A 12,790-nucleotide genomic window follows, 5' to 3' on the forward strand; every position below is an offset into this window, starting at 1 on the left:
CTTGGATTTTAATGTTTGTCATATGTTGTTTCCAGGAGGCTGATTCAGAAAAGAAAATTCCCAGATATTTAAAGGATTTGACTTGTTTTATTATATGTTCATCTAAATGCCAAGAGTGTACTTTGGGGCGCCTACCAAACACCACAACCTGAGTTTTATTATAATTTACTGTCAGGACATTTTTTTTAGAGTATGATGAAAATCTGGCAAGCAAACATCTTAATCCCACCTGGGTTCTGGATAAGAGAATAATATCATCAGCATACATTAACAGAGAAAGCTTTTGATCCAAAATAGTAACTGGGGCATACTGTAAGCCCTCTAACTCCTTGATAATATCATTAATATAAAAATTAAATAAAAAGAGGGCTAAAATACAGCCCTATTTGACACCAGTATAGGTATTTATTTTTGGGGAAAGAGGACCTTCCAAATCAACTTTGAGCTGTATCGAGGTGTTAGTATATAAGGCCCTAATTAGATATAATAAGCGGGGTCGATATCTGCCTTCTCTAGCTTTTGCCGCAACAAGTCCCTAGGGATTGCGTCAAAAGCTGACTTTAGATCAATGAAGCAAACATAAAGCTTTTGCTTCAAGTTTTGGGTGTATTTATGGATAAAATTTTTTAATACAAAACACAAATCAATAGTAGATTTCCCCTTTTGAAAACCAGCTTGGACTTCAGATATTAAATTGTATTTCTCAGACCAATCTTCTAAATGATCCAATAGGGTACCATACAGTTTGGAGGAGATATTCAAAAGAATAATTGGCCTGTAATTGGCAGGATTTTTTTTAATCTCCTTTTTATGTATGGGGGCGATGATACTTGATCTCCATCCCTCGGGGATATGTCCTGATTTATTTATATACAGTATGTAAATAACTTGGCCAAAATAGGTGCCCAATAATCAGATTTTACATTAAATAATTCCATGGGAATCATGTCTTCCCCAGGGGCTTTATTAATAGATTGTTTGGACATTTTTTTTAACCTGTTCAGGGGTAACTTCTGGCCATTCTGGGAAGGCAGTGATTTGGGGAAAATATGGATGGGGATATGGAGTTAATTTACAGCTTTACATGTTTACAAAATATTCCTCCCATACATTATTTTGAGTTACTGCTTCTAAAGAATGGTCTATCGTTCTGGCTGCTCATGCAATAATATGCCAGAATTTTTGTGAATCCTTTTGTGTAGCGGTGTGACCCAGTTCTTTCCATTGAGATATATAATACACTGGTGCCCCGGGATACGAAATGACCGGGTTACGAAATTTCCGGGATACGAAAAACGTGGATTGGAAAAAACTGTTTCGGGTTACGAAATATTTTTCGGGTTACGAAATTCATTTCGGCGCGAAATTCAAATGATGCAAAGTGCAGCTACAGGCTTTCCAGGGATTTCCAGGGCTAACGGAAACCTAAGGGGGCTGGGTTAGGGGTTAGCTTTGGCGCGAATTTTGAATTTCGTTAGCAGCAGTGATTGGCTTGAGAAATCAAGCTGATCATCTGGATTGGCTAACGAAATTGGGGGGGGTGGCCTGGCTTGAGATACAAAAGCCGGCTTCCATTGATCTGCTCCTTTGTCTGGCCTTGTGGACTGTCTGAGCAAGAGTTTCTTCTGAGCTCTAACTTGGTTCCACTGTTGGTCTGGACTTTTCCTGGCTTTCTGCCTTAGCCTTTGCCAGGTGTACTGTATTCTTCGGATCAAGACCGGCCATCAGGAATTTCTCTACAGGTAGGTTGATGGATTTTTACCTTCTTCTTGTGGGGTGGGGTGAGACAGTGTGACCATGCTTTTGCTGTGGGGTGCTGGGTTTTTTTTTTTTCAAAGTGTGGATTGTGGGTTTTGCTACTGGCATGTTCAGATTTGTGGATTATGGGCTTGAGGTGCTGGGTTGCTTTTTTGGGTTTTTTTGCTGTTTGGGTGGCATGCTCTGATTTGTGGATGATGGGCTTGAGGTGCTGGGTTGCTTTTTTTGGGTTTTTTTGCTGTTTGGGTGGCATGTTCAGATTTGTGGATTATGGGCTTGAGGTGCTGGGTTGCTTTTTTTGGGTTTTTTTGCTGTTTGGGTGGCATGCTCTGATTTGTGGATGATGGGCTTGAGGTGCTGGGTTGCTTTTTTTGGGTTTTTTTGCTGTTTGGGTGGCATGCTCTGATTTGTGGATGATGGGCTTGAGGTGCTGGGTTGCTTTTTTGGGTTTTTTTGCTGTTTGGGTGGCATGTTCAGATTTGTGGATTATGGGCTTGAGGTGCTGGGTTGCTTTTTTTGGGTTTTTTTGCTGTTTGGGTGGCATGCTCTGATTTGTGGATGATGGGCTTGAGGTGCTGGGTTGCTTTTTTTGGGTTTTTTTGCTGTTTGGGTGGCATGCTCTGATTTGTGGATGATGGGCTTGAGGTGCTGGGTTGCTTTTTTTGGGTTTTTTTGCTGTTTGGGTGGCATGCTCTGATTTGTGGATGATGGGCTTGAGGTGCTGGGTTGCTTTTTTGGGTTTTTTTGCTGTTTGGGTGGCATGCTCTGATTTGTGGATGATGGGCTTGAGGTGCTGGGTTGCTTTTTTGGGTTTTTTTTGCTGTTTGGGTGGCATGCTCTGATTTGTGGATGATGGGCTTGAGGTGCTGGGTTGCTTTTTTGGGTTTTTTTGCTGTTTGGGTGGCATGCTCTGATTTGTGGATGATGGGCTTGAGGTGCTGGGTTGCTTTTTTTGGGTTTTTTTGCTGTTTGGGTGGCATGCTCTGATTTGTGGATGATGGGCTTGAGGTGCTGGGTTGCTTTTTTTGGGTTTTTTTGCTGTTTGGGTGGCATGCTCTGATTTGTGGATGATGGGCTTGAGGTGCTGGGTTGCTTTTTTTGGGTTTTTTTGCTGTTTGGGTGGCATTTTCTGATTTGTGGATGCTGGGCTTCATTTGCTGCCTTGATTTCTTCATGGCTCTGCTGTTTTCAAAGTGTGGTGTGTGACTTTTAAAACTTTGGCCATGGTCGCATGTGGCCAGAGACTCTCACCATAGGGTGGCATTTTCTGATTTGGGGGTTTTGGCCTATGGGCTTGTGTTCTTGTGTGCTTTGGCCATGGCTGTGATGATTTGAGAGTGTGGGGTGTGAGTTTTGCAAGTTTGGCCTTGCTTTGATGTGGGCCAGACAGTGTGACTTTGGGGTTGCAATTTCAGATTTTGGGTTTCTGGCCTATGGGTTTGTGTTCTGGGGTGCTGTGCTCATGGCTGTGATGATTTGAGAGTGTGGGGTGTGACTTTTGCAAGTTTGGGCCAGAGAGTGTGACCATGGGGGTGGGGGTGGTTTCCAATTGTGGCTTTTGCTCAGTGCCTGTGCCTTTTGTCCTTTTTAGGCTTGAGCTATGGCTCCCAAGCCAAGCGGTGAGAAGAAGAAGAGGGCTCCCTTGTCCTTGGAGGACAAGAAGGAAATCATCGCCAAGCACGAGAGGGGCGTGCGCTTGGTGGACATTGCCAAGGAGTATGGACGAAACCCTTCAACAATTGGCACTGTCCTCAAGCAGAAGGAGGCCATCAGAGCTGTTGTGGCTCCAGCGAAAGGCGTGACGACGATTGCCAAGCAGAGGACACCGAAGCACGAGGAGATGGAGCGCCTGCTTCTCCTCTGGATCAAGGAAAAGGAGCGAGTCGGGGACACTGTGACCACCTCGGTCATCTGCGAGAAGGCCACCACCATTTTCGAAGACCTGGCCAGCAAGGAGGCAGGCGAAGGAACTTCTTCGCAGGAGGAGCCAGCCACCCCGGACTTCAAAGCATCACGTGGCTGGTTCGAGAGGTTCAAGAGGAGGACCGGGATCCACTCTGTCGTCCGTCACGGCGAGGCGTCCAGCGCAGACCACCAGGCCGCCGAAGCATTCGTCGTCGAGTTCAAGGCCATGGTGGAGGAGGAAGGCTACGTCCCGCAGCAAGTCTTCAATTGCGACGAGACGGGCCTCTTCTGGAAGAAGATGCCTCGCCGCACCTACATCACCCAGGAGGAGAGGAGACTGCCAGGCCACAAGCCTATGAAGGACCGCTTTACACTTGCGTTGTGTGCCAATGCCAGCGGGGACTGCAAGATCAAGCCCCTGTTGGTGTACCACTCCGAAAATCCAAGGGCCTTCAAGGCACACAACATTCAGAAGGACAGGTTGCCAGTGATGTGGCGTTCCAATGGCCGCGCATGGGTCACACGCCTCCTTTTCGTGGAATGGATCAACAGTGTCTTCGCCCCGACTGTGAAGCGGTACCTGGAGGAAGAGGATTTGCCCTTGAAGTGCCTCCTCCTCTTGGACAATGCTCCTGCGCACCCGCATGGCCTGGAGAAGGACATCCTTGATGAGTTCTCCTTCATCAAGGTCCAGTTTCTGCCGCCCAACACGACCTCCCTCTTGCAACCCATGGACCAGCAGGTGATTGCGAACTTCAAGAAGATCTACACCAAGCACCTGTTCAAGCGTTGTTTTGATGTGACGGAGAGCACACAGCTGACCCTTCGAGAGTTCTGGAAGCAGCATTTTGATATCGTCGTGTGCTTGAAGATGGTGGACTTGGCCTGGCAGGAGATCACCAGGCGCAACCTGATTGCTGCGTGGAGGAAGCTGTGGCCTGATGCTTCTTCCTTGGAAGGGTCACAGACCGAGGGTGCTGAGCCAGGTGAAGAAGAAGAGGTTGCAGAGATCGTCTCCATCGCAAGGTCCCTGGGACTCGACGTGGACAACGAGGACGTGGAGGAACTCATCGAGGAGCACAGCGAGGACCTGACAACAGAGGACCTGAAGGCCTTGGCGGCCATGCAACACTCGGCCGTGGATGAGGACGTGCTCCATTTCGACAGGGGCCAGCAGGAGGAGGCTGCGGGGGCATTTTTGCCAACAGCAGAAATTAAAGACATTTTGCGGCAATTCCACAATGTGTCTTCATATGTTGAGAAGCACCACCCTGAGAAGGTGCTCACCAGCCATGCCATTGCCCATTTTGATAATGTCTGCCTTAGCCATTTTAAGAACCTGCTTAAGGGCCGGCAAAAGCAGACATCCTTGGACCAGTTCTTCACTAGAGAGGGAGAACCGTCATCCAAGAAGGCAAAAGGTGACCCTTAAAAAAAAGGTGACCCTTAAAAAAAACACCAAATTCTTTTTAAAAAAATGGTTAACTTTGTTAAATTGGTGGCATTGGCTAAATTGGCTGAATTGGTTAAATTGCTTGAACTGGATAAATTGGCTGAAGTGGTTAAATTGCTTGAATTGGCTGAAGTGGTTAAATTGCTTGAATTGGTTTAAATTTGGCTTTTTGGGCTGCCCCTCTCCTCCTCCTCCTCCTCCTGCCTCACTCCGAGATGCCAGGACCAGATGCCAAGACCATCAAAGATAAGAAAAACACTTTTTTTCTTTATCCTTTAGAATGGGCCTGACCATGGGGTTGCATGTTCAGATTTGGGGTTTCTGGCCTTTGGGTTTGAGTTCTGGGGTGGTATGGTCATGGGTGTGATGATTTGAGAGTGTGGGGTGTGGGGTGTGAGTTTTGCATGTTTGGCCTTGATTTGATGTGGGCCAGAGAGTGTGACCATGGGGTTGCATGTTCAGATTTGGGGTTTCTGGCCTTTGGGTTTGAGTTCTGGGGTGGTATGGTCATGGGTGTGATGATTTGAGAGTGTGGGGTGTGGGGTGTGAGTTTTGAAAGTCTGGCCTTGATTTGATGTGGGCCAGAGAGTGTGACCATGGGGTTGCATTTTTAGATTTGGGGTTTCTGGCCTTTGAGTTTGGGTTCTGGGGTGGTTTGGCCATGGCTGTGATGATTTGAGAGTGTGGGATGTGAGTTTTGCATGTTTGGCCTTGATTTGATGTGGGCCAGAGAGTGTGACCATGGGGTTGCATGTTCAGATTTGGGGTTTCTGGCCTTTGGGTTTGAGTTCTGGGGTGGTATGGTCATGGGTGTGATGATTTGAGAGTGTGGGGTGTGAGTTTTGCATGTTTGGCCTTGATTTGATGTGGGCCATAGAGTGTGACCATGGGGTTGCTTTTTTAGATTTGGGGTTGCTTTGGTCATGGCTGTGATGATTTGAGAGCTCCTCCTCCTCCTCCTGCCTCACTCTGAGATGCCAGAACCATCAAAGATAAGAAAAAAACTTTTTTTCTTTATCCTTTAGAAAGTTTAGAATGGACCTGCCAGTCATTGTTAAGATCATTAGTGCCTCAGGCAACTTTGTATTACATTGTATTGTAGGGTACTTAGCTTAATAGGCCTCTATTGTGCCTTTGTTTTGACTTGCAGGTTCAGTCTGAGGTCATAGAACGCATTAGTTATTTTCAATGGAAAATGTGTTTCGGGTTACGAAATTTTCGGCTTACGAAAGGAATAGCGGAACGAATTAATTTCGTAACCCGGGGTAGCAGTGTAGTTATGTCTCTTTTCCTTAAGTAGCATTTTATAGTCGCTTCTCAACCGAGCTATATACAGGTGTATTTGCATATCTTCCTTGTTGGCCTTTAATTTTAGGACCCTCAGTGCTTTCACCAACGGTTTTTTTGTCTTATGACATTCCTCATCAAACCAGGTCCAAGGCTTAAATCTAAGTATTTTAGAATTAGAAGATGATACAAGAAATGGTTTTAAGTGTTGTCCAGTTCAAATTCAAAGTGGTACAAAGCAACCCTACTTTTTTCTTTCCCAGTATGCATAAACCTATCAACCAATAGCATTTTTACTTTCCTCTCAATCTTATCATCCAACTTGCATTCTCACTGGATGGCTCCCATGTCCTATCCATTCCCCCACTTCATGTTTCAGCGTTTTATCATGAGTGAGCAAGGGAATTTTAAATCTCTCTCTCTCTCTCTCTCTCTCTCACACACACACACACAGACCACCATTTTAAAATGTGCAGTTCAATAATGTGATGTCCTTTTTCAATCCAGCAGCTATCCATATCACTATAACAACAACTTTTATTTATAACACCCTTTCTACCAAAGAACAGAATATCAGAACATATACAATTAAAAGAGAACAATAAAACACCACGGTATAAACTGTATTGATGATATTAATGGTGTTAGGTCAAGTTTACAAAGTCTAGCTGTGGAGGAAACTTGGCTGCCATCCCACAAATAGTGCAGTGCCATCTCACCCCTGCCCCCATATGCTTCCTCCTCCTTTCAACATACCACATCATTTCCTTTGTCCAACCTGCTGGTTGGTGAGCCCTTCATGAGGAAGCACCGCTGTAGTCATTCAGTGGTGGGAGAGCAGAAAAATGGAAAGAAGGGGCACAGAGGTAGAGGAGGGTGCAGGCTCTAGAAGAGACAATTTTGTTTCAAGAAGGTAAGCATGTGCATGCTCTCCTGCTGCCTTTATATATATATAATTTGTGTGCTCTTCCATGAGCATTCAGAGGGAGAGATTTTTTAAAAAAACAAACAAACCCACCTCTAATTTTTCTGCTTTCTTCCTTCTGTTTCTATTATCACAAGCTGAGAAGTGAAATTGACAAGGACTTCCCTTGGGCTTCATGCACCAACTTGTACTCCCTCTTCCCTCCCCATATGTGATCATGTAACCACACACACACCTCTCCTGTCTGCAGTCACCGCACACCGTGATTCCACACATGTATTAAATGGTTGGTTTTTAATTAAAGCTGTTGAGTTAAAAGTGACTTTTTTTTTTTAAAATGTCATCACATTAAAGCCAAAAAGAAGCGTTTTTGTTGTGAAAACGGTTGTATGTTATGTTCCAACAGCACAGGAACTGAGGTGGATATGGAATTTTTTTTTGCTACTGAGATTCAGCCTTAGAAAACAATTTAGGGTGAGGGACATGATTTGCATCTTTCTGGATCTATTACTTTCTATCCCACACCCATAACTGTATAAATATGCTTTACACCTAAGGCTATAATATCACTCTGTACTGTATCTAAAGAAGTGAGTTTAAAATTACAGAAGTTCATGCTAAAATATAAACTAGTAAAATCTTAAAGGTGCTGCCAAATTCCTTTTTTATTCCTTCTCTTTCACTTTTTTATGCTGCAAGAGACTAACACAGCTTCCACCTTTGAAAAAATTGAAAATTGGGAACAACTTTTGACATGCCTTTCCCAGTTTACTCTTCTCGAATCACCACTGTATCTTTGTGCCATGTCACTGATTCACTTGCTGATGTTTCAACTCTATGGTCAGCAGCTAATGAAAAGAAACTTACGGTAAAAGTTGACAACTATGTGGATTTCTGAAAATGTTGGTTATCCATTGTGTAAATAAGTGGTTCCCTTTTGCCCTTCTGAACCATTTTAAGGAATGAAAAAGTGACCAACACCAATTAGTTTCATTGAGAGTCATCATTTATTGTTACTGCATTGGTAGTTCACAGAGAACTTACACAATGCATTTCCTGCCTAGTAGATATTCAGTCTGGAAACAGAGAATACATGTCACACATAAAGCAATTCGGGGGGGGGGGGGGGGGAGAAGCAGCTAACCTTGAATAATATAACTGTACAAACTACCTATACCTGAAGGCTCTTGAAATGAGAGCTTCTTTTTCTGCCCAAAATGTCCTTTTGGGGTCATCACGAACCTTATCAGACTGGCTGACAAAATTATTCACACAAGCTATCCAATCAGATCTAGAGTTAGTTGCAATAATTTAAGAGAAGAAGCCATGTTAAAGAGCAAGAAACAAAGCAATTTGGAGAAAAATGTACATATATGAGTCAGTGATTTTTTTTTAAAAAAAATGCCTGTTGCAGATTCAGGGAATGTATCCTAAAAGGTTGGTAGGAGGAAAGGGCGAGGGGGGGAATTCAGGAAGATAAGATACTCCAGCATGTCTACTGAACCAAGGGCAAACCAACCCAGAGGGAAGATTTTCATTGCAGATTCAGCCATTCATACTGAGATGTAGCTGTGAGCACTTGCCTAGCCCGTCCATCAACACCTCTGACCTTTGTTAGCTACTTTAGACTCACAGACACATTTTTAAAAGCACAATTGGGAATCTATAATGTGAAGCCATGCTTTCCAGAACTAGTGGTGGAACAGAATTCAGTTTGTTTACCCTCCAGACATGTTAACTAACAAATTATGAAAGACAAGAGGGGAAAAAAAATCCAGGATAAACATCTCTCTGCTGTTGTTCTTAAAAAGAAGAAGAAATAGGAAGGCATAGAGATCAAAATAAGAATAAAATAATCATAAGAAAGGATGCAAGATTTTCTATGGAACACTGTATAACATTTTGTAGAACTGAACAGCTGTCTTTGAGAAATCTGAATTCAATTTGGATCAATCCTTTATTTTTCTGATAAGAGATGAAAATCTTGTTTAACCTAACAAAAAGGAAGTTGGGATGTAATGGGCAAATTCAGTTGATAGTCAGAATTAGAGTAGACTCACAAAATCAAGTGGAACTTAGTAAAACAACACTTTCAGTGATTCAATGGGTCTAAATTCAATTTATTTATTACGATCAACCGATCAAACATTAAGGCAAAGGCAAATCCCCTCTGGACAAATTTTGCCAAGAAAATCTTGTAATAGGGTCCCCATAAGCTGGAAATGACTAGAAGGCACACAACAAAAACAACAAAACAAAACCTAATTGGGATTAATATTTGGATTTCAGCTAAAATATTCAATTGAATACTCAAATGGAACCTACTGAAATGAATTAGAATATTAATTTATCAGTTAGAGATAAATGCTGGCCATATTCAGTCACGGGACTTTCTTTTGTCAGAGTACAAGAAAAAAATGCTCTATTTAAAAGACACAAATAGAAACAAACTGCCACAAAAGCCAGCCCCAATCCACCCTGATGCCAGCCCAAATAGGAGTGAAACATATCCGGTCTTATTTTGGGCAGCAGCCACAACCCCAGTGCAGCTTCAAGCTGCTCCGGGGGCATGCAACATCAAAACATCATACCCCCTGAGGGGCCTGAAGCTACCCCTATCTAAACGGCTGCGTGACTTCTGGGCATCTTGGGAGCATGTGGCATCAAAACACCACCACCCCCCAAGCTGCCCGGAAGCCGGCTTTTCCAGGCCATCTGTTCGGCCTCATAGTTTATAACATATATGTCATGTGTTTTTCAATTTGTTATATGACACTTTTAAGTCCTGAACTGGAAAAAAGGTGGGATAGAAAAAATATATAACAACTTCATCAACAATAATATATAAAACATGTTACTACTCAAGTCTTTTAATCAGGGTTTAAGGAAACCTGTGATTTCACTATAGTCTTTTGGAGAAAATGTGGCTCATATTCTAAAATAGATAGAGCATATGTATAAACAGACTTTATATACTTAGCAAATTTTAAAATGTTAATATATATATATATATATTTAAATGCAGTGAAGATGTCAATTCTAATTCTACATGTGGCTGAGATAAATTGAAAATAAATAGCACACTAAGCATAAAGTGAAATTAAGCATTAACCATGTATCTGGGATACTTTTGAAAATGTTAAAATCTGTCAGTGTATACACACACACACGTATGTGTGTGTATAATATACGATGGGAATTTAAAGTGTCCAGAGAACATTGGGGAAAAACAGCAGTGGAGAGTTCCTGACTGCTCTTGGCAATGTGAAAACACTAGCACCTATCATTTGAGGTTAGAAATCTTTGCAATTTCTACATTAATAGCTGGACCTATTGAAAAAACATACAGCCTGTGAATACAGTTTCTCATAAGTAAATATTAGCAACTGTGCTTATAACTGCAGCTTAATAACATTCTGGTAATCATTATTTGTGCTACTTTTACCTACTATTTTTACTCAACAAATGCCTGAATATTAAAAAGTGATTTAAAAAAAATGATCTTACTAAAACAAGCTGCAGTGACCCATTACCAAAAATACAAACCTGGCACTGAAATATGTAGTAGTCTTCAAGGTATTCTGTGTGAAGTTACAACATTTTTGGACAGCTATTATTAACCCATCTGTGCTCGCTGTTCAGTTACAGCAAATAAAAACAGTAAGACTCTATATACACCGAGTCCTTCATTAAACTATTGATCCCCTTTAGCATTATCCATAATGTTCCAGCGACTCAGCATGTCAAATGGTGCAGAGCTAGTTTCTTTTCTTTCAATAACTTCTCCAGTTTACAGAGAGGAGATCACAATGATTTATTTACCTGACATTTTCCAGTCCGGATGTCGTAGAGGGCCACTGAACCATGGCGAGATCCAACTGCTATTCTGTGACTCCGTTCATAATAGCTGACCATGTAGAACCTGGGTTGAACATTAGAGAAAGAGGAATAAATGAGATTTAATCAGAACTGCATGTTACATAAAACTGATTTTTACTGCATTCTGGTAATTAATAGCAATGTTTAGATTGAACATTTTATTTTACAGACTGGTCACACAGAACCCCTTTAAACAGCCATTAGCACTGCCATGTCACCCTGTCCTTGGCAAAAGATATTTGCCCTGCCTTTTGCCAGATGAATCCAGATTTTTATGCGAGAATTCAAGCTGCTTTAAATATACCTGACTGAAACAATCTGAAACAACAACCACAACCCAAAACATTTCATCGCAGAATTTTCATTTCAGTGGTTCACAGTATTACACTTTTCTTCCTGCACAGGATTCAAGTTGGTTTATGGATGCAGATGTCCTTTTTTGAGCACCACCTTTCTCCCTCTTTGGTGCCCAAAGCCCTGACTTAATGAAAAACATCCCTTATGCTACCTCACATTGTCATTCTGCACTTCATGGCAAGCAGGTAGGATTGCAGAAGAATTTGGTTGTTTCTCTTTAGCCAGACACAAAATAATTACAACAGCACTGAGATCCCCAGAGGAAGTGCTGATGTTATTTTGCTTCTGAGTATGGGGACATGCCCAGAGCCAGCATAGCATAGTGGTTTCAGTGTTGGACTATGACATGGTTGGAGACCAGGGTTCATTCAGTCTGTAACCCTGCTTCGATCCTTTGGGAGAGGCAGGGAAACACAAATAATTTTTTATTGTTTTATTTTATTTTATTTCCCCGCTAAGCCATGAAGCCCATTGGGTGACCTTTGGCAAGTTCCAACTCTATCACTCTGTGACCCTATGTTCTCAGCCTCAGGAGAAGGCAATGACAAATCTCTTCTGAACAAATGTTGCCAAGAAAACCCAATGATAGGTTTGCCTTAAGGTCAACACAATTCGGAAATGACTTGAAGGCACACAACAACATGGCAACACAGCTAGGTATTTCTGTGGTCCTGCCTGCTTGCCATGAAACATGGAATGGCAATGTGTGACAGCCTCTGGGGTTTTCAAGCAAATCAAGGAAAGAATATCCAACTCAGTCTACTGCAGGTCCACATGCAGCTATTTATACAATGCTGAGGGGATGTTGGATTGAAGCCTTTGTAAAGTGCATTCATTTCAGAATTGTACTGGTTTTGATCAGTGAATATACATTTTGACTGTCCAGAGATTTAGACACAGGTCGCTTTAGTTTAAGTCCAACACTAAGTCCTGTACCATTAGAGTACTTTTGTAGGCTCTTGCTCTTTTATGGCAACCCTCCTTTCTGCTGTAGGAATAACCTTTCTGGATTAAAAAGAAATATGAAAGCTTTGGATACAAGACAGGAATAGCCGGTGTAGGTTGTACTAAAGTTCCCAAAGCCTGAAGACATGTTGCTTGTGTCACCTCAGCATTTCTGTCTTCACAGTGTAGAAAATGGGAACAAGGCCACAATTCCTATCCAGAAGTTAGGTACAATTTTTTTTCTGTTTTATAGGTGGTGACAAGTAAATCATTGCTTAATA

General features: G+C 42.4%; 1 protein-coding gene across 3 annotated transcripts in view; it reads right to left on the reverse strand.

Annotated features, from left to right (window-relative positions):
• Positions 1-12,790, reverse strand: part of WDR7 (WD repeat domain 7) — a 333,095-nt gene that overhangs the window by 62,918 nt on the left and 257,387 nt on the right. For all 3 annotated transcript variants that reach the window (XM_089497268.1, XM_089497272.1, XM_089497267.1), the window contains one exon: positions 11,151-11,250. In XM_089497268.1, coding sequence (XP_089353394.1) covers positions 11,151-11,250 — 100 coding nt within the window. The remainder of the gene's footprint in view (positions 1-11,150; positions 11,251-12,790) is intronic.

The sequence above is a fragment of the Sceloporus occidentalis genome, unplaced genomic scaffold (assembly GCF_023333645.1).
Source record: "Sceloporus occidentalis isolate IW3139 unplaced genomic scaffold, rSceOcc1.0.p SCAF_1, whole genome shotgun sequence".
In the NCBI taxonomy this organism is placed as follows: Eukaryota; Metazoa; Chordata; class Lepidosauria; order Squamata; family Phrynosomatidae; genus Sceloporus; species Sceloporus occidentalis.